General features: G+C 43.8%; 1 protein-coding gene across 1 annotated transcript in view; it reads right to left on the bottom strand.

The window, feature by feature from the left end:
• The window catches only part of gabbr2 (gamma-aminobutyric acid (GABA) B receptor, 2), a gene marked incomplete at both ends in the record, with an annotated part of 378,941 nt that extends 357,062 nt beyond the window's left edge, over window positions 1-21,879 (bottom strand). The window contains one exon of the mRNA XM_084080499.1: window positions 21,514-21,879. Within this exon, the coding sequence (XP_083936625.1) occupies window positions 21,514-21,879 (366 nt within the window). The remainder of the gene's footprint in view (window positions 1-21,513) is intronic.
• Window positions 21,880-22,638: the final 759 nt, after the last annotated feature.

Here is a 22,638-nt window from a genome sequence, read left to right as displayed (position 1 = left end):
ACACATGCACACAATTAGTCCAATGGTTAAACACAAGAAAAAGCTTGAAGGCGTATTTCCATTCCATTGTGGTCTTTTCGAAGAATGGTTCAACAAACTACAGTAATATGCTTTATACAAAAGTGATGTATCTGGATGATGTTACAATTAGAGCATAGTTACGAATAGGTCTATGCTCTAGTCTAGGAAAAAGGAAAATAGGAATGGGAAACATTTGAAATTGGCCTTTGAGACCACATGGACTTTAGACTTTTAGGAAGCCCATTCTACATGACAGCTGAGTATAAGAACGCGTTCTTGCCCTTACAGCTGTTAAATCGGCACGGTACAAAGTCTGTAGAGCAGTGGTGTAAAGTAACTAAGTACATTTACTCAAGTACTGTACTTAAGTAAAATTTTGAGGCATTCTTACTTGACTGGAGTATTTCCAAGTTTCAATACTTTCACTTTTACTTGCATGGCGACGCGTTGTGAGCTTGAAGATCTGCTATTTTCAAACATTTTAGTACTTTGGTACTTTAAGTATATTTTGATGCCAAGACTTTTGTATTTTTACTCAAGTAGCATTTTGAACACAGGCCTTTTACTTGTAAGTATTTCTACATTGATACATTGATACTTTTACTTAAGAAGAAAATGTGAGTACTTTTTCCACCACGGCTACTGTCAGTAGCATTGGAGATACTTGGGTACCTCACTGTTTGCAAAACTGTGAACATACAAATTTTCATCTGTGATACTCTCTCTCCGAATCGCGCCTATGCATATACATCTCCGGGGTTAGTGGCGTCCTCGGAAAAAAAAAGAGGAGGCCACGGCGACAGATGTCTCTCTCATCATCGTTAATTCTGCCGGGGAAAACGTAACGGTCGGGACGGCAAAGGAACGAGGGAGATTAAAAGCTCCTGACGATGACAAATTCATTTCCGTACCTTAATTGATTAAACTAAAACCGAATTCATTTACGATCCTTTGTTACATTTCACGCTCGCGGCAACTGGGTGTAATTAGGGGCGCGTTGAATGCGACGAGGCAACATATGTTGAGTTTTTATAGATGTTCGTGTATTCCAAAGCGACGGGATGCTAAACTGAACGGAATCAGATCTTTTTTAATTGAGAGTAATGGGATATTATTCAATGTCATATAGGCAGTGGTTCTTTTTCATGTGTCAATGACCCTTTCAAATTAATATGAATTTGGTCACGGACCCCCCACCTAGAAATATATTTTTTTCCCCCCATACATTTTCATGTACGTCATAATTAAAAGATTTCATTACACCATCCCTTCACCCCCTCAGCACAAATACAAATGAATTATTATCCTCTCTCTGTGTCCCTTGTTCCAACATTATCATCATACCCTCAGTTAATCTCCGTAAGAAAATAATAGTGATCAAATAATCGAAATATTCACATATCTTTTTTTTTAACATGCAGTACACGTTCAGCATCTTCAACGATTCATAACGATGCCTTCAATCTGAACCTAGATAACGAGAAGAGATCGACACCATATGCCAAATACAAAAGTACAGTATATCTTATATCATGTGTGCAAAACTCTCACTTTTCAGGATTCAAATTGAAAAGCATCAAAAGTAGCAGATCTACAAGCTCGAAACGCGTCGCTTCGCGCCGCGTTTCGAGCTTGGAGATCTGCTACTTTTGATGCTTTTCTTAGACGCTTGCAGTAAGTAAAGTATTTTCAATTGACTAAAAAAGTTAAAACTATGGAGATACTGTAAGAGGTTTCTGCCCGACAACAACAACGATATATTTCTATTGGGCTGGCTTCCCCTCTACACCTGGTTGTTTGTGACCTCCACCTACACACACAGAAAAACATATGGTTCTTAAATGGTTCTTTAAAAGGCTATATAGTTCCACAAAGAACCATCAACTACTAAAGAACCATTTGATCCAGTGAATGGTTCCTCATCTAGTTCTAGAGAACCTTTTTTTTTTGTCAAAGTTCTTTGAGGAACCTTTGAACACTACTACAACCATGTATCTTAATAGGCAGACGTTCATCTAAAATAGCAGATCTACAAGCTCACAACGCGTCGCACCGCGGCGCGTTGTGAGCGCGTTGTGAACACATTTCAACCGGTTGATGAAGAATATACGGTTTAAGGGGTTTGGGTTCTTTATAAGAACCATTCAAATAAATGGTCTGGAAAGGTTCTTTCTGGAACCAAAAAATGGTTCTTCAATGGCATCACTCTGAAGAACCAGTTTTGGTTCCAATGGGCACCTTTATTTTTCTGTGTGTATACAGTACAGTAATGCAGATGGAACCACGCTGTACAGAGCATTGATCACATGTTGAGTGCATGAGCTCCAGCCTTCAGTGAGTATCATTTAGCTCAATAACCCATAACCAAGCCCTAATTCCATTCCTGCATGCAGGCAGTGCAGGCAAAGCAGCGAGGAACGTCTTCTTCACCGGGGCATAAAAGGTTGACAGGCGGGCGCATAGCGGGAGAGCTGTGTGATAATGAGGCAGTGGAACATAACAATGGCATCCTATTGTGTTTAATTTCAGCGGGGAGGAGGAGGAGGAGGAGGCATGCACCCGTATATAAGTGTGTATGTGCTGAAGTGATATATCTATGGGGCCATCGGCTGGTTCCAAAGTCGGAGAAGCATGAGCACACACGCACGCACGCACGCACGCACGCACACACGCACACACGCACACACGCACACACGCACACACACACACACACACACACACACACACACACACACACACACACACACAGATCGATAAATTCTACATTATGTCCCGGTTCACCTCTCCTACCTCCCTCTCTCTCTCTCTCTCTCTATCTCTCTCTGATTATTTTCCATCTTTGCCAGCAGCACTCAAAGCACAAGTGTGCATTCGCCTCACTCGCCTCCCAGGGAACCAAACAACGTGCTTCTCAACCGGGATTTTAATGATATATATATATAACATTTAACATTAAAAAGTGATACCAATAAATTCAAACTTTAAAAGTATACTACGTTAGCTCTATTGATCCAATTAGGGTGGAAAATGCATTGAAAATGGCCCACACAAAACATCTAGACAACATCCTATTATAATTCTAGTAAGCTCACGGTGGTGGTTGGTGGTGGTGGTGGTGGTTGGTGGTAGGGTGGACTCTTGATCAAACTGCGCATGCGTCGTTGTGTGCCAGGTTTCGCGAGAGAAACAAGCAGCGAGGTCTATGAAAACGAGGCCAAACCAAACGAACCCTATAACACCAACATTGGCCCTAAAGCGCTTACAATCGGCGGACATGGCAACACCGACTCTACACCATAGACCCCGCCCACTCTCTGCTGTGGAAAGTAAACACTCCAGATTTGTTTCCCCACACATGATGCACATTAGCTCCATAAAGAACGGTTCTATGTCGTTCTCTTCCAGGATCGGGCGAACGTCCGCCAAGGCTCCGCTGTTTACCCTTTTGTATACATCGTATCCCAAAACTAATGGTAGATTCTAAACCGCACGGATGTTTAAGGTTTGGTCGGCTGCATAATATTTTAGGTCGCCAGCGAAACTACCCGTTTAAATCGCTTATTTAGTCAGCCTGTGGCCATGTTTCCCATTGTAGCCAAACCGGGAGCAGTAGTGGCAGCGGACGTAGGTTTTTTTTCCGGGTTCAATGGGAAACATGGCCACAGGTTTCGCGAGAGAAACAAGCAACGAGGTCTATGAAAACGAGGCCAAACCAAACGAACCCCATACCACCAACATGCAACCTGATAATAATGTCCAAAGCATGTCTGTGTATGTTTACATCCATTACTGTGTTGGCGTTAGTTGGGATTAATGTTTATTAGCCAAACCAAGTTACTATGAGCCGTTAGCGTGATGCTAAGCTAACGGACGTTTGGCGCTAGCATGCGGCTAACGCTAATGCTAACGTCGTCATCGTGACTTAATCAACAATGTAAACGTTTCATCAACACACTTTATGAACCTTACTGTGGTTAATATTATCAGTGCTACCCAAGTAGTCCATTGAAAAGTATTATTTTGGTGTATTTTGTGTATTGTAACTTGGACACTGTAACTTAATGGTAGCTGGGGCGACGCGTTGTTGGCTCATGGTTCAGAATGCCTCATGGGTATTGTAGTCATTTTCTGCTATTTCGGTTCTACTGTGATAGACTGTGCTACATTACCTGCTGTTTAATTGTGAATCATATATGCTATGAATATATGGTAATACAATGTTTATTTTCCTGTATTTCCAGGTTTATGACCTGAGTCATCTATGACCTGTGTGTCATCTGTGTGTCCAGTACTTTGTACTGTGTTGGTTAAAAAAGACAAAACACGAGTTGTGACAAAGACGTGTGATTCTCTGATTAATGTTGTTAGTGGTGTAAAATGCCATCAAAAATATACTCAAGCCTGCTGCAGGGCAACAGAAAATAGCAAGCCTATTTTGCTCTTTTATATAGCAAATTTTTATATATATACGAGGGGACGCGCGCCCTTCACCGGGTATGGTGAAGGGCGCCCTTCACCGGGTATGGTCTAGTTTGAAATAAATTGAGTATTTTGACGTATATCGACATATATTTCAAGCACCACCGTCTCTATCCCATGGTGCTCCATCATATTAAACACCTTTCCTCTGGCAAGTGCAGAAAATTAAGCAAATGTAGTCTGAGCAGACAGACAGGAGGTGCTCCTCCTGAGCAGACAGACAGGAGGTGCTCCTCCATGCCGTGGAGCCAGCCAGGTGGCTCATTTGTTTTTTGTCACGCTCCACTTTTAGCAGGCTAGCTAGCATACCGATGCTGTTAATTCACCATACAGATGAAGTGCTGCGTTGTTAGCGCGCAAACGATGAACACACTCATCAAAGATTTTTTGTCAAGAGTCGAGACACATAACCGGGTGATTGAAAAAGGAGTAGGTGAAGGTGTCAAGTCTATTTTGGCTTTTGGGAGCGCTGTTCGTCAAGAGGGATTTCACACGGAGAATGTGGCTTTGTATGAAAAATAGACCTTTTTGTCTCCGGTGGGGGGAAATTCAGTTGTCATGGCAGTATACGGCAGTTATGAAACACTGGACAGATACAGTCCCGTATGGGTCTATACTATACCCTCCTTTGTTCCTCTCAATACACAAAATAGCCGCTCTATTGAGCCCGTAGATCAACTATCCTTGCCAAAATGTTTGCTTATTTTTGGCCAAATGATGCCTATTATGACCCAGAATAGGAATGCTGGGGACTCATGTGGTTTTTAATGGTCTCCATCCGTGAGACAGGGACAATTTAGCAGTGGTGGAAAAGGTACTTGGAAATACTCAAGTAAAAATGTCAAAATTGTACTTAAGTACAGTATTTGAGTACACGGTCACGTACTTAGTTACTTCGCACCACTGCAATGTTGGGACCTGGGTGGCTTTGCTTTGAAGCCACTATAAGGGCCAGAGGGCTGCCAGAGCGGAACAAAAAAAAAAGTCCTAATTGCCCGACTGGCCACACTGGTTTGACCTCAGGTAAAGCCACAGGAGACGAGCTGCTAACAAACCCTCTCACTGTAGCTTTATGTCGACCTGTGTGTGTGTGTGTGTGTGTGTGTGTGTGTGTGTGTGTGTGTGTGTGTGTGTGTGTGTGTGTGTGTGCGTGTGTGAGGAAATGGGAAGAAATTACACCTGTGTGTTGTGTTGTTTGCGCTGCAGCAGGCAGGGACTTCATGATGATGATGATGAATGTGTCGCAAAGGAAAGGCGCCTTTTGTGTAACAGTATGTTCGCTATGTGTTGGTTTTTTTACACAAAGGACCTTTTTGGAAAGAAGTGTTGAGTGCCATCATGTGCGACGACCAGGAGATGCTGTGTTTGAATAAATAAATATAAAAATCCAATTAAAAGATACGGTAAGTGATATTATTTTGCTAAAACAAAAAGTTGTTTTTGTGAAAAATGTTAAATGAGTTGTCCCTGCTTTAGAGTGTTTGTTCAATAACAGGGCTCAGCTCCAGCAGGCAAATAGGATCGTCCCTCCTCATCACTGCAACTTGTGTTAGGCCAGTGATTCTCAACCAGTGGTGAGAATCACTGACAATTCCAGGGACCACCACAGGTGGTCCCTGGAATTGTCATTTTTGATCAACGTTTGCCTGTTATCTCTCCTCTTGGTACCAACATCAACACAGCATGGAATTGTGGACAAAATCGTATGCAACGATAACAAAAAATATTCAAAGTTTTGGGTCTGAGAGGCTAAATCTCATCAAACGGTGGGCCAAACGTGGCTCAAATGCCAAATAAATAACGGACCTTGATATGAAAAGGGTTGAAAACCCCTGTGTTAGCCGGCTGCCTGCCTGCCTGCGTGCTGCCTGGGCCTGCATGCCGCTGCTCTGAGGGCCGTGATGGGGGACCGGGGGGCCTGGGCTGCCACGGATGAAAGGTCAGCAATTAGCGCTGAACTTTGCTAAATGGTGACAAATGGTGTCGCCGTGCGTGTTCGGGGGGCGAACCAAGGTCAAGAGACAGGGAGTTGTCAAGGTAGAGGTATTATAGTATAATGAAATATGAGCGTGATATCCTCTCCATGGGGTGGGGGGGACGTGTTAACTCATTAAGACCGGGAACGCATCTGTGTCATTTCAGATTTTAGCTATAAAAAGCATTATTTTATACTTTGGCTATTCAAAAAATAGCAGATGCAAGCTTGTAGATCTGCTATTTTTACAATTTTGGAAATCTATATTCACTTAAAGCAACAACATTTTAACTCTAATCTTTGCTTCTGGGGGGTCCCAGGAACTAAATATTTTGAGATGGGGTGGGGGTCCGCGGCTAAATACATATACATGTACTATTGGGGGTCCTTGACATGAAAACGTTTGAGCGCCACTGACATATAACAACATAGGTTTTACAGAAAACTGTTAGGGTTTAGAAGACATGTAGTAGAATCGGGTGCTCAGGTCTTAAAGGGTTAAATGATATTTTCCACGGCATGAAAAAAAAGGGAGCGGTCACATGACGATCCGATGGGGATTCACACCACTTAAGCCCTCTGTCACTTCGTCCTATACGACGAGTAGAGGCGAAAACAGACGATCTACAAGCGCACAACGCGTCGCCATTGCGACGCGTCGTGCGCTTGTAGATGGGCTGTTTTTTTCTTCGCTGTGTGCCTCTCCCCTTGCCCTCTCTCTGCCCTTTTCAGCCGGCTCTCTCCCCAGGGAGATCCGCTGCTCAAGCCGCCGCGCAGAGGGGTTTGCTGAGCATTGATCCTCGCTGTGTGTGCCGGGTCAGTGCATCCATCCAGCCACACTCAGCACTTTGGTAGTGGGAATATATAAATATATATATATACAGTAGGGATGCAGCCAACGTTGGCTGACCCTGAAGAAGTAAGTCACCGTTAATGTGCCACCACCAAACTGTGGAATGCCCTATCAACGGCCAATTAAAAGTCTCGATTCCCCATCCACTTTTAAAACGGACCTAAAAACATGGCTGTCCCTCAAATTATAATTAGAGTTGACCAATGCCAGGCTGCCAATACTGTCTGAAATACTGGTATTGGTATCGGTGAGTATACCATTCTATGCCATTCAGATACCATGTAATGTGTGTACCATGTTTTATTACTCTGATTTACTGTACTATATACATTATAATTTTGTTATATACTTATAAAAGTATATAATAACTTGTAGTTCCACTTTAACATTAATAATGGGATTGTTATTTATTCCTAGATTTTCGTAGACACATTGGTATGGGATCGGTACTCAGTATCGACCGATACTCAAGTTGCAGGTGTCGGAATCGGATCGGGAAGGAAAAAAATGGTGCTGGATCCTCTCTACCGTCTTTCCCCCAGAGAGTCAAATAACTCCCATGGGAGTGTCATCCTCCGCCCCTTTTCTCTCTGTAAATATGTCTACAGTACATCGACCACAAATGTCGATGTAGGTCAACAAATGAACCTGGCACCTGGCACATCTGTCTAAATAACGTGTTAAATTACATGTTAACCTTTGCATAAGACTGCACGGTCGTCGAGGCCATAGGTCAAGTGTTAACGGGCTAAGGTGGAGTCTGAAGAGGTGAGTCTTCAGATTACGGTGGACAATTGGTAGTGACAAATACATGTCAGATATGGACAATAATATTGCATACAGACAGTCAGATCCTGCCATATAAAGTAGCAGTCAAAAGTACTCAAATGTTTTACTTAAGTAAAAGTATCAATACTGCAATGCAGAAGTACTCCGTTACAGGTAAAAGTCCGGAATTAAACATTTACTAGAGTAAATGTGCAAAAGTATTGGTATCAAAATGTACTTAAAGTAGCAAAAGTAAAAGCACTGAAATGTTTGAAAATAGCAGATCTACAAGCTCACAACGCGTCGGCTATTTTCATAACACTTACGTTTACTCAAATAAATTTTGAATTCCGTTTTTTTTTCACATGTAACAGAGTATTTCTACAAAGCAGTATTGGTACTTTTATTCAAGTATGTTTTACAAACATGTACTGTAACAGGGCATTCGGCGAGCCGCCAGATGCATGATGCACGAACCAACGTGACACTTCTGCATCTCATCCCTCCGAGGAGGAACGGCAGGGGAAGGAACCGGCTGCGGCGGCGGCGGCGGAACGGTTATCTGTGTGCAGCAGCTGTATGACTGGGAACACGGGTCACGCTGACAGGGGTCTCCGGAGGCCTGGCGGCGTATCACTCGGATGGACAGCCTCGCACTATAAATACCCGTATCATGCATATCTTTTTGCACTCTGTGCATGCGGGCGAGATTCTTGCATCTGCAGATATCTCTGAGTGTCTTTTTTTTTTTTGCGGCGGCATTGATTTTTTTTCCGAGAGAAAAAAACAAATGCATCCGCTCACAATCTCCCAGAGAGAGAGAGAGCTAGAAATACAGGAAACACGATAGCCAGGGATGCACATGTACTTAAAAGTAACTTTGGTGCAATTTGTTGTGGCTCCGTTTTAGATTTTATTCCAACAATGTTCAGTTTGTTTAAACCATTAAGACCTGAAGCCGGTTCTACGTAAGATGCTATGTCAGTGGTTCTCAAACTTTTTCATAATTGTCAAGGACCCCCCAAAATGATATGTATTTGGCCACGGACCCCCATCTCAAAATATTTTGTTCCAGGAACCCCCCAGAAGCAAAGATTGGAGTTAAAAATGTTCGCTTTAAAATAATACATATATTCAAAGATTTGCACATATTTTTATTTTTTTCCAAAAATAGCAGATCTACAAGCTCGTAGTGCGGCACTTGGTGCCGCACTACGAGCTTGTATATCGGCTATTTTTGAATAGCCAAAATGTAAAATAATGCTTTTTAGCTCAAATCTAATCTAATAATGTTCGGTTGTTACAAAATCCCAAGGAGCACCCGGGCTCGTCTCACGGCACACGGGTGCACCTCGGCACATCGTTTTGGGAAACCACTGACGTACTGTATAAGTCCATTGCTTTTCTAAACACGAGGCTGGGACCCCCACTGCCTGCCTGCCTGACGGGCAAAGAATTCCTAGAAGCAAGAAGATCTAACAGGGACAGAGCCAGAAGCAATGACGACGTCGCTCTCCCCTCCGTCCCTCTCTGCTCTCCCCTCTTCCCTCTCTGCTCTCCCCCCTTCCCTCTCTGCTCTCCCCCCTTCCCTCTCTGCTCTCCCCCCTTCCCTCTCTGCTCTCCCCCCTTCCCTCTCTGCTCTCCCCCCCTTCCCTTCCCTCTCTGCTCTCCCCCCTTCCCTCTCTGCTCTCCCCCCTTCCCTTCCCTCTCTGCTCGGCCCCGCTTCACTGCCAAACATTCTGGGCCCTTTCCTTCCACAGAGTGACACCCAAGGTGTTAGATCACAGACAAGAAGCCAAGAAGGTTGGAAAAAGATAAAAATCACCCTCCGCTCCTCTCCTCCGGGGAGATTAATGAAGGGATTTAGATTCTGCAGCCTTCGCCTTGCCCCCTACCACTTCTCCAACCCCCGCCGCCATGCACGCACGCACACGCACAGACACACAGACACACCTCCCCCTCCCTCCATCTGTGACATGGCACTTCTGTTTCACGGCTAGAATGCGGCTCAAGCCTCTAGCATGGCAGAGAGAGAGAGAGAGAGAGAGAGAGAGAGAGAGAGAGAGAGAGAGAGAGAGAGAGAGAGAGAGAGAGAGAGAGAGGCACCCGCTTTCTCCTTCTTGAGCAGTGGTGGTCAGTAACTATTAAGTACATTTACTCAAGTACTCTACTATAATTTTGAGGTAGTTTATACTTCTACTCCACTACATCTTAGAGGCGTTTTATTCCAATTCATTGACAGCTTTATAGTTACTAGTTACTTCACAGATTTAGATTAATAACAGAGATTAACCACTTAAGCCCTATTTTATACTTTGGCTAATCGACAATGGCCCATCAACAAGCTCACAGCATGTCGAGACATACTTCTTCAACCAGTACTGTTTCACTACTAGAACGCAGCCCTCTCTCTCCTTCCTGACTGCATAGTCAATCCGTCAGTCAATCAATCAATCAATCAATCAATCAATCAATCAATCAATCAATCAATCCCATAAGGCTGTGGTAGGTGCCATGCATTAATCAATGGACTCATGCATGCATCTGTAACGTATTCATTTAAATAGTGTAAACACTAAATTGCCTACAGAGCTGCTGCATGGCTCCCCAGTCACTGTTCCTCTGTAAGCCTACAGGTACCAATGTGACAGAGCAACTTTCAAGTCAGGTAATATTTGACAAGGAGTATCTGTACTTTGTACTGGGGTGGAGTACTCTAGTCCACCACTAGGCCAATTGATCATTGTTCCTGTAAGCCTGCAGAGCTGAAGTAAGGCTCCCCAGCCGCAGCATCAGTCCACAGCTTTTTTCCGCAGCTAAGAATAAAAACAAGAAGGGGGCACGGTGGCACAGTCGGTATAGCGGCTCAAAGCTAGAGGGTCCCGGGTTCGATTCCCGCCGGGGGACGCTGTGGGCGCTGGGGGCGTGTTCTCTCCTCCTCGTCATCGGTGCCCATTCATACCCTAAGGTGGGGTTAGTGAAAGGGCCTACTCTGTGTGTGGAATTTGCATGTTCTCCCCGTGTTCCATAGGGGTAGGTACCCTCATAAAAACACATGCAGTAATGCTGGTCTCTATACTGCCTCCCCCTGGTCAGCCGGGGCGCCTGATGGAGGGGAAAGGAACAGGTTGGAATAACGTGTTCCTTCCACGCGCTACGTCCAACCGCTACCGCTACAGCCCTCCTCATGCATTGAAGGAAGCATGAGCTCAGTTCGGGGCTCTCCCCAGGCCGGCAGACTAGGCCTACCCACAGAGGGATGCAGAGAGAGACAGGCTGCTACTAGGCCTACCCACAGAGGAATACAGAGACAGGCTGCTACTAGGCCTACCCACAGAGGAATACAGAGACAGGCTGCTGCTAGGCCTACCCACAGAGGAATACAGAGACAGGCTGCTACTAGGCCTACCCACAGAGGAATACAGAGAGAGAGAGGCTGCTACTAGGCCTACCCACAGAGGGATGCAGAGAGAGAGAGGCTGCTACTAGGCCTACCCACAGAGGGGATAAAGGGATAAAGAGCCTCTGCTGTGGGACTGATTACTTACATCTGCCGGGCTAAGTCCCCAGTACAACACACACACACACACACACACACACACACACACACACACACACACACACACACACACACACACACACACACACACACACACACACACACACACACACACACACACACACACACACACACACACACACACACACAGCTGTAACGAATGCACTGACGCATGCTGTACACAGTATTGTTTTGCGACACATGAAGCACGTGGAACGAGGGATGACAGTGTAGTCATTTGTGTGTGTGCGTGTGCGTGTGCGTGTGTGTGTGTGTGTGTGTGTGTGTGTGTGTTTGTGCCCCTCGGTATGTGCATCTTTGTTGCAGACACCAGCACGCATGTGAGGGTGAGAGAAAACAGAAAACATTACGTGGCAACAAAAGGTGCAATGCACACCTCGTGATGTAAACACCTCCAAGTCAACAGTATCACTCAGCATTTTCACTCCCACGCACGCGCACACACACACACACACACACACACACACACACACACACACACACACACACACACACACACACACACACACACACACACACACACACACACACACACACACACACACACACACACACACACACACACACACACACACACACACAAATGGCTCCGGCAACTTTACCTCGTCATCGGCACAATAATTATGTGTTTGAGGCAAAAAAAAAGGTTCCTTCTACCGTACCTGTAGTAGGTCTCAGGGGAGCAGTATATATGTGTGTGCTTGTAAGCCAGCCAGCCCGTATGAGACGATCAAACAACAATAACATGATATGAACCCACAAGGTGAGAAATGATTCACACAACATGCAACCCCCCAGCCCCCCCCCCCCCTTTCCCTTCGTTCCTCTCAAGTATGTCATGTCGGTTTATGTTATTATTCTCCGTAAATAAAGCACACAGCTGCTCTCACATGCAGTGTTGTACAGTCATCTGGCCTCGGGTCGTTTTCCGTGCTACCCCGTTGCCTTAACCCGTTAAAACCCGGGAACGCATCTGTGTCATTTTAAGATTTCTTTGGCTATTCAAAATTAGCAGATCTACAAGCTCGTAGCGCGGCACCGAGTGCCGTGCTACGAGCTTGCAGATCTGCTATATTTGAACAGCCAATGTATAAGATCATGGTTAAAGTTGATCAAATCTAAAATGACAGATGCGTTCCCGGTCTTGAAAGTTTGTGAAAATCTTTGAATATACATAGCAAATTGTTTTAACTCAAACCTTTGCTTCTGGGGGTCCCTGGAACAACTTATTTTGAGATGGGGGTCCGTGGCCAAATACATATAACTTTGGGGGTCCTTGAAATGAAAAAAGTTTGAGAACCATTGATTACAACATATGGTTTTTCAAAAAACTGGATTTAGAAGACATTTGCAGAATCCCCAGACGCAAAGATTTGAGTTACAAATGTTCGCTTTTAAAATATATATGTATTCAAAGATTTGCAAAAAGATTTTTCAATGCTATTTTTGAATAGCCAAAGAAATCTTAAAATGACACAGATGTGTTCCCGGTCTTAATGGGTTAAACAGCAGCACACAGCTCCTTTTTCTTTTCTTTTTTATAACACCAAGATGCAGGCCACATCTGCACTATAGCAGTGGTGACATTTCATTTCACTATGAAAGGAGATAATAAGATAAGAACTCAGGGGCTTACTAATGCTAAAGACAAGGTGGGAGAGGCCAGCATTAACCACTTACTGTAAACCCCCTCCGTATTGTGGGGTATACTGTAGCTTTAGCTAAAAACAGCAGATCGACAAGCTTAAACAACGCGGCCCTTTCCCCACAATAACAGAAAACAGAAAAGATACTAGCACAGAGCCCTGAGGAACTCAACCATGTGGGGTTTAAGTGGTTAAACAGAAGCGCAAAGCTTTTTTTGTTTGTTTATTATAACAGCAAGATGCAGGCCACACCTGCACTATAGCAGTGGTGACATTTCATATCACTATGAAGGGAGATAATGAGATGAGAACTCAAGGCTTACTAATGCTAAAGACAGGCGAGAGAGGCCAGCATTAGTCCATAAACAACAGAAAAGGCTCACACACACTGACAGACGCACGTTGAGGCTCTTTGGATGCAAAAAAATAAAGAACACTTTAATTACAAACTGCAAAAAGTGACATAGAGACTGGATGTTTTTTTCGGTCAGACCATCATCAACACTATGAAAGGAGCCCGCGCACGCACGCACACACACACACACACACACACACACACACACACACACACACACACACACACACACACACACACACACACACACACACACACACACACACACACACACACACACACACACACACACACACACACACACACACACACACACAGTACAAGTGTACAAATGGAACCGGTGGACACTCTCAGAGTTATGGGGCTCTGTGGCCTATAATGCAGTCTTTGACATCATGAAGAGAACCACTTTCCTAAAACATTGCCAGATCGCCCGGGATTCATTTTTAAACTGCCATAAAATATTATCGACTCTGTCGGGATGGAAACCCCGTATGTCCAAAGCTGTTACTTCTCAGGATTCAAATTTAAAAACAGCAAAAAGTAGCAGATCTACAAGCTCAAAACGCGTCGAGCTTGTGGATCTGCTACTGATTGATGCTTTTGTGTGATGCTGTAGCATTGGTTCTCAAAGTGGGGTCTGGGGACCCCCAGGGATCCTTGAGGGAGTTCCAGGGGGTCCCCAGTTAAATGATGGATAGTTAGGAACCAATGGACCCTTATGGGTCTGTAACTCTGAGAGTGTACAAATGGAACCAAATGGACCCTAACGGGTCCATTTGGTTCCATTTGTACACTCTCAGAATTACATTAACATTGATTTTACAATATAAATTGGGGTCCCAGAGATAGAAATGCCATTAAATGGCGGTCCATAGCCCTAATGCATGTCAAACTGTGTGTCCTTTGAAATTAAAATGGTTGAGAATCACTGCTAAAGCTGTAAAAATCTTCTCTTATGGGGGTCCCTGGCATATCTTTTCAAATGGGGGTCCGCGGGCTAATAAGTGTCAATTTGGGTGTCCTTGACATGAAACAGTTTGAGAACTACTGCCTGTAGTATGATCAAGAAAGGCGATAATTTACAAAAAAAAACACAAAAAGTTCTAACGTGGAGATATGAGTTTTCTTCCCCGACAGCAGCTATATCTATATCTATATCTATATATATATTTGGGTAACTGTGAAGAAAGGGTGAGCAGTGCCAAGCTGTAGCGCCATTTAGCATTTGACCACAGAGTCATCAGATGACACCACTTATGAGGTTCCATTCATTGATTGCCAGCGTGCTGCAGGGAGCCAGCCATCATTCCATCCATTGCTGTATCGCTCATCATACCCGGCAGCAGTGGTGGAAAAGGTACTCACATTTTTTTTACTCAAGTAAAAGTATCAATACTGCAATGTAGAAGTACTCTTCTACAAGTCAAAGTCCGGGATTAAAAATTGACTTGAGTAAAAGTACAAAAGTATTGGTGTAAAAATGTACTTAAAGTGCCAAAAGTAGTAGGTACACAAATGCAGAAGGTCCCAAGTTTTCAAAATAAAAAGCTTTTGAAAATAGCGGATCTACAAGCTCAAAATGCATCGCATTGTCTGCTTGTATATCGACTATTTCCAAATGGCTGAAATGTATACAGGCATGAAGTGGTTAATGCATGTTTTGTAATAATAATCAAAATCCACAAAGTAACTAAATCTTTCAAATATTTTTTTGTGGAGTAAAAGTACAATATTGTAATGGAGTAGAAGTCAAATTATTGCAAATTGGAAATCCTCCAGTAAAGTAAAAGTACCTCAAAATTGTACTTCACAGTACGTGAGTAAATGTACTTAGTTACTTTACACCACTGCCACGGCCGAGTGGATGTGGAACCGTATGGCCTACTGACCTCTTGCTTACGGCTCATCTTTCTCTCTCTCTCCCCGTGAAAGAGGAGGAAGAGGATAGGGAGGAGGAGGAGGGGAAAAAAAACACCCATAACGCTGGTATAACGGCGTATTAATCCCGTGGTTCTGAGTGCATGCCTAGGGCTTACTGTATACCTCTTGTCAACAGAGATTTAGCCTGCATGTGCTTTCATGTAGACACACCTGGGCACACAGACGCTATTCTGGGGGGGGTTTACTGATGGGAGTGACATCTAAAGCATATGGGCTGCAGGTATAATCTTCTTGTGCACGTTGTGGGGACCAATCTGCATGCTCAAATGATAATACTGTATAATAACCCATTCAAACCGGGAACTGGGATCTGTGTAACCACTTTGACCATTATTTTATACTTTGGCTATTCAAAAATAGCAGATATACAAGCTCATAGCGCGGCACCGAGTGCCGCGCTATGAGCTTGTAGATCTGCTATTATTTGAAAAATCACGAAGATTTGTGCAAATATTTGAATATATATATACATTTTTAAAGGGAGCATTTGTAACTCAAATCTTTGCTTCAGGGGGGGTCCCTGGAACAACATATTTTGAGATGGGGGTCGGCGGCCAAATGCATATCATTTTGGGGGTCCTTGACATGAAAAGGTTTGAGAACCACTGATATAAAAACATAAGTTTTTCAAAAAAACGTGAGGATTTAGAAGACATTTATAGAATCCCCAGAAGCAAAGATTTGAGTTAAAATGTAAAAAATATATATATATTCAAAGATTTCCCAAAAAAATCCACAATTAAAAAATAAAAAATAGCATATCTACAAGCTCATAGCGTGGCACTCGGTGCCACGCTATGAGCTTGTAGATCTGCTATTTTTGAATAGCCAAAGAAATCTAAAAGTGACAGAAATGCGTTCCCGGTCTTAATGGATTAAATGAGCCCAGCATCAAAGAGAAGACCACAGACAAAGGTCCTATACAGCAGCGCTGTAGTCTCTAGGTTTTTTTCAGACGGTATACCATAATTATTCCCTTGCGCACGGCACGCGCACATATACGCATGCGGGCACTGAATGAATTATTGTGGTTACAAAGGGTATAGTATACTATTTTTTTCATAATGTCGGTTTGAGTATATATACCGGTAGAACTCACCACTGGGCCTTAGTGTATTCTTTGAGACACACATACGGGTACGGGTGCAAGTCATTGCACAATCACCGATCTTGTGAAAAATGTAAAATGGGACCGCAAAATATTCTACACTTTCTGCGATTCTGCCAATAATCATATTCTTTGAAAGACACATCCAGGTTTTTGTCGGGCCTTTCCCCTATTCGCTCATATGACGTATGTGTAGGCAGAAGAATGCACTGTAGGCTATTTAACACAGTCATCATGCAATTGTGACAAGTTATCTCTGAAATTACTATATTGTTTCCGTCGGGCCATATGTAAATTAACGCACTACTTGATCACACTACAGTTGTCACACAAAAGCATTCAAAGTAGCAGATCTACAAGCTCGAAAGATCTGCTGCTTTTGCTATACTTTTGAATTTGAATCCCGGAAAAGTAGTAACAGTTTTGGACTTATGAGGTTTTCCCACCCCGACAGAGACAGTATGAGCTGCAGGTATTATAATCTTGTGCCACGGAGGACTGGAGCGAAGCTCAACGTTTGCAGGGACCAATCTGCATAGCTCAAAAATGATAATACTGTATATTAAATGAGCCCAAGCATCAAAGAGATAAGACCCAAGACAAAGTCCTATACTGTAGTAGCCTGTGTAGGCTGTTTAACACATAAATCATGCAATCGTGCCAAGTTATCTATTAACCTTCAACCAGCTATACGTGCTATACCACCTTTCTTTTTGAGCAGTATGTGGCACCAAAGTGCATCATTCACAAAAAAAGGCCAGTTGCTAAACCTTTGTATCTGAATAATGCCAAATAATCAATGTATTATAAGCAGATGAGATGGATGAAAAATGGCACTTTTACAATGTGGCAATAATACAACCGGCAACAACAGCCCTGTGGAATTCCTTGTGTAACACACTTCTCAATCTATTATCATTAGGGGCCCTGGCTGTGTCCACGGGAGTGAATTCATTTTTCAAGGCTGAGTGCTGTCAAATCCGCCTCCTTTCAAGTGTGCAGGCAGCCAGGGAAAAAAATGGAAAAAAAAAAACAGAAAGAAAAATCACACATCAAATTACCGCCATCTTCAGGAGCGGTTTCCTTTTTTTTTTTTTACAAAACACAGCAGATCGTGACTGAACCCGCATTCCCAGCTCTGTGGATGGAAGGTGAGTGCACGGTAACAGGACTAGGTGGGCACTATAGGGGCATCTGGGCACCACGATGTAAAATTGGCTATTTTGTCCAATTTGCTTTAAGAATAAAATATTGGAAAATGCGTTTTAAGGAAAGTAATGTGCATGATTGATTAGAACATGCTTAAACATTTGACAGCAAAAGGTCTAATATTTCTACAATTGCTACAAAACCTGTATATCCAGTCATTTTGGGGCATAAACCAAAGTTGAAGGATGAATTTAAGTCTGATAATGATGTACCGTGCATGTTCATATCATGTACTTTACATTACTTAACATTTTGGACAAAATAACCAATTTTACATCAAGGGGTCCAGGGGTCCTTGGGGGGGTACCAGGGGGTCCCCAGCAACATGTGTTATATAATAATTTTAACCTTTTATGCTTTGGCTATTCAAAAATAGCAGATCAACAAGCTCATATGAGCTTGTATATCTGCTATTTTTGAAAAAAAAAGTGAATATGTGCGCAATTCTTTGAATATTATATGTTTTGAATTGACATTTGTGGGTAAAATATTTGCTTCTGGGGGTCCCTGGAAGAAAATATTTAGACATGGGGGTCCACGGCCAAATACATATCATTTTGGGGGTCCTTGGCACGAAAAAGTTTGGGAACCACTGCCCTAGTGCCCACCTATCCTGTAGTATCCTAATGCACAGCCTGCCTATAGGCCTACAACACATAAATGCACTCTCTGGATGGTGGAGCCACAGTCTTATACACAGATACACATAATTATACACGCTAATGAGGCGTGTGACATTTATACATGGAACAGCGGAGTGGCCATCAATTAAAGTGCAAGATGTTGTTGATCATGTGCGTGGCACTGAAATATAGGAGCATGTGTCCGTTTTTTAATTGTGGCCCAATGGTGGTTGCAGTGGTGGAAAGTAGCTAAGTACATGTACTCAAATACTGTGCTTAAGTACAATTTTGAGGTATTTTTTACTTGACTTGAGTATGTCCAATTTTCTATCCTTTTACTTCTACTCCACTGCATTTCAGAATCAAGTATTGTACTTTTACTCCACTACAATTAATTGACAACTTTAGTTACTAGTTACTTTGTAGATTTGGAGTATTATTACAACACAGACATTGACAACTTCAGCCCCATTTAAACTTTGGCTATTTGAAAATAGCCGATCTACAAGCTCACAATGCGTCGCGATGTGATGCGTCGTGAGCTTGTAGATCTGCTAATTTCAAAATATCTGTATATATTTGAAACCTGTGAAATTTTGCATAATGGGTACTTTCTACTTTTGGTACTTTAAGTACATTTTTATGCCAATACTTTTGTACTTTTACTCAAGTGACTTTTTAATTCCGGACTTTAACTTGTAACAGAGTATTTCTTATTGTGGTATTGATACTTTTACTTAAGTACAACATGTGAGTAGCCTACTGTTTCCACCACTGGGTGTGAGTCATGACACATGGGCTAGACGTCGGGAGTATTCTAATATCTAATATCTAACGCTCCTCAGGCGTCTGTAAACCCTAATTTATAGCCTACTTAGTTGCACGCTGGTGTTGCATGCTGCTGTAACAACAGCAGATCTACAAGCTCACTACGCATCACATTCGTGACGCGTTGCGAGCTTGTAGATCTGCTATTTAGCCTACTGAGCATAAATCAGGCTTAACATCAGTGGTGTAAAATAACTAAGTACATGTACTCAAGTACTGTACTTAAGTACAATGTTGAGGTATATTTACTCTACTGGAGTATTTCCAATTTTCAATACTTTTACTTCTACTCCACTACATCTCAGAGGCACATATAGTACTTTTACTACACTACAATTATTGGATAACTTAGTTACTTTGTAGATTGAAAATACTATTACAAAACATGCATTAACAACTTCAGCCCTCTATAGACTTCGGCTATTTGAAAACACGAAATGCATTTCTGCATAAAGAGTACTTTTGGTAAATTTTGATGCCAATACTTTTGTGCTTTTACTCAAGTCAATTCTGAATACCAGACTTGTACTTGTATAGGCTAACAGAGTATTTCTGCATTGTAGTGTTGATACTTTTACTTAAGTAGGCTACAACATGTTAGTTCTTCTTCCACCACTGAGCCTATTGAGCATAAATCAGGCTTAATATAACAAACCAGCCCGCTGTCTGTCCACGGTGGTTAACCACCGGCTAATAATAATAATAATAATGCAACAAATGATGGCAATGACAAGTGACAACTAAGCCACAAGCTACAACACTAAGGCACAGGCACACACACACACACACACACACACACACACACACACACACACACACACACACACACACACACACACACACTATATAACGGTCAATAAATGACCTATAATCAAATAAATAAGAGGCACTTGATTGTCATGGCGCAATGAACAAGAAAGGCCCTTAAACCTGGTCGGTTGTATGAACATGATAGAACGAATGGCCGTGCACGAATTCCACATGGACACGCTCTGCTCACTGTGTGCACACACACATGCAGAGCACAGCCAACCTGGCCTGTACGCGCTGCGGAGCAAGCAGTGTGCGCACGCCAACGCACGCAAACACACGCACGCACGCACGCACGCACGCACACACACACACACACCTCTTAACTATTCGAAATACCCACACACTGCAACAATTCTAACGGATCAATACGGGTCCATTTGGTTTATGTTGTTGTACCACGTCTATGGTGCTGAACTGTCTATGGTGCTGAACTGTCCGTGGTGCTGAACTGTCCATGGTGCTGAACTGTCTATGGTGCTGAACTGTCCGTGGTGCTGAACTGTCTATGGTGCTGAACTGTCCATGGTGCTGAACTGTCTATGGCGCTGAACTGTCTATGGCGCTGAACTGTCTATGGCGCTGAACTGTCTATGGTGCTGAACTGTCCATGGTGCTGAACTGTCCATGGTGCTGAACTGTCCATGGTGCTGAACTGTCTATGGTGCTGAACTGTCTATGGCGCTGAACTGGCTATAGTGCTGAACTGTCTATGGTGCTGAACTGTCTATGGTGCTGAACTGTCCATGGTGCTGAACTGTCCATGGTGCTGAACTGTCCGTGGTGCTAAACTGTCTATGGCGCTGAACTGTCTATGGTGCTGAACTGTCTATGGCGCTGAACTGTCTATGGTGCTGAACTGTATATAGACAATTCAGCACCATAGATGGTGCTGAACTGTCCATGGTGCTGAACTGTCTATGGTGCTGAACTGTCTTTGGCAGTGGTTTTCAACCTTTTTCGCGTCAAGGACCCCCAAATTGACAAATATTAGCCCACGGACCCCCATTTGAAAAGATATGCCAGGGACTCAACCATTTAGATGTCTTGGGGGTCCCAATCTACACTGTATCACCACCATCAGCGTTCATTTAACTCTGAGAGTGTACAAATGGAACCAAATGGACCCTTTAGGGTCCATTTGGTTCCATTTGTACACTCTCAGAGTTACAGACACATAAGGGTCAATTTGGTTGCTAACTATTAATTTGGCTGGGGACCCCCTGGAACCCCCTCAAGGACCACTGGTGGTCCCCGGTCCCACTGGTTGAAAACCACTGGTCTATGGCGTTGAACTCATCGTGGACGTTTTACCTCGGTGTCGTAGATCTTGGTGACGAGGGAGAACGAGTACCTCCCGGTCTCCCGTATGTGCTCGATGGCCAGCTGCACGGCGGGCTCGATGCCCTGGCTGATGCCGCTCAGACGCGCCGACTCGTTCATGGGCATCAGCACCATGATGGGCAGCTTCTCCCCGTCCCGGGAGAACCAGCTGTTGTCCTGGCCGTGCCTGGTGCGGTCGTTGCACACCTTGCCCCCCAGGGGTGCGACCGGCGCTGCCGGGAGCATCAGGAGCAAGAGGAGCAGCAGCATCTTCTCCTCCCACCAGCCGCAGCCACCCCAGCCGCCACCACCACCGCTGCTGCTGCTGCTGCAGCAGCCGCTGATGATGCTCCTCATCCGGGCTGATGGAGCCATGTAAAGCCCTGTGTACCCTCCTTACTACCCGTGCAGGCAGGCACGGAAGGAAGGCAGCCCCCCCGGGGGGATCGAACCCAACGCAAGATCCCGGCGCTCCAACTCCTACTCCTCCTCCGACCCCCTCACAGATGAGGCATCGCAAAATTCGGGCTCGTAGACCCGCGATGAGGCGGTCAGTCGTCGCCCACCCGTGAATACGGGTATATAACACCCTCCAAAAAATGGGTATACGACAAAAAAAAATAGGTATATAATAAAATGGGTATATAATAAAAGAAAGAAAGAAGAGAGAGAGGGAGGGAGAAATGAAAAACAGAGCAGAAACCCGCAGCAGTCCCCCGCAGTGGGCTAAACTCGTCCTTTCACTTATGTATATTATTTATTTATATTATTTATATGTATAATTGCACGATGACAGCAGCGCCTCGGTAAGGATATTCCAACGGCTCCATGTAGGCTTCAAACTGCACCACAGATGATCGAGAGACTTGCAGAGAAGACTGAGAGAGAGAGAGAGAGAGAGAGACAGCGAGAGCGGGGTCTCCTCTTCTGTCAGAATAGCTTATATCCAACTCAGAACCCTTTCATCTTCGATTTGAACAAGCCGTTCAAATACAGTATAAAGCAATAAATATGTCCAACGCGGGTCACTCCAAAAAAACACCATGCACCAAGAACAACACGTCCTCTGTGTGATGTAGCCTATAGGATCTGTAGGTTATTAGGACTCTTCGTTGA

The sequence above is a fragment of the Gymnoscopelus microlampas genome (genome assembly GCF_963454915.1).
Source record: "Gymnoscopelus microlampas genome assembly, chromosome: 15".
Taxonomy (NCBI): domain Eukaryota; kingdom Metazoa; phylum Chordata; class Actinopteri; order Myctophiformes; family Myctophidae; genus Gymnoscopelus; species Gymnoscopelus microlampas.
The sequence above is the reverse complement of the archived record's forward strand: the minus strand, read 5'-3'. Positions and strand labels throughout refer to the sequence as shown.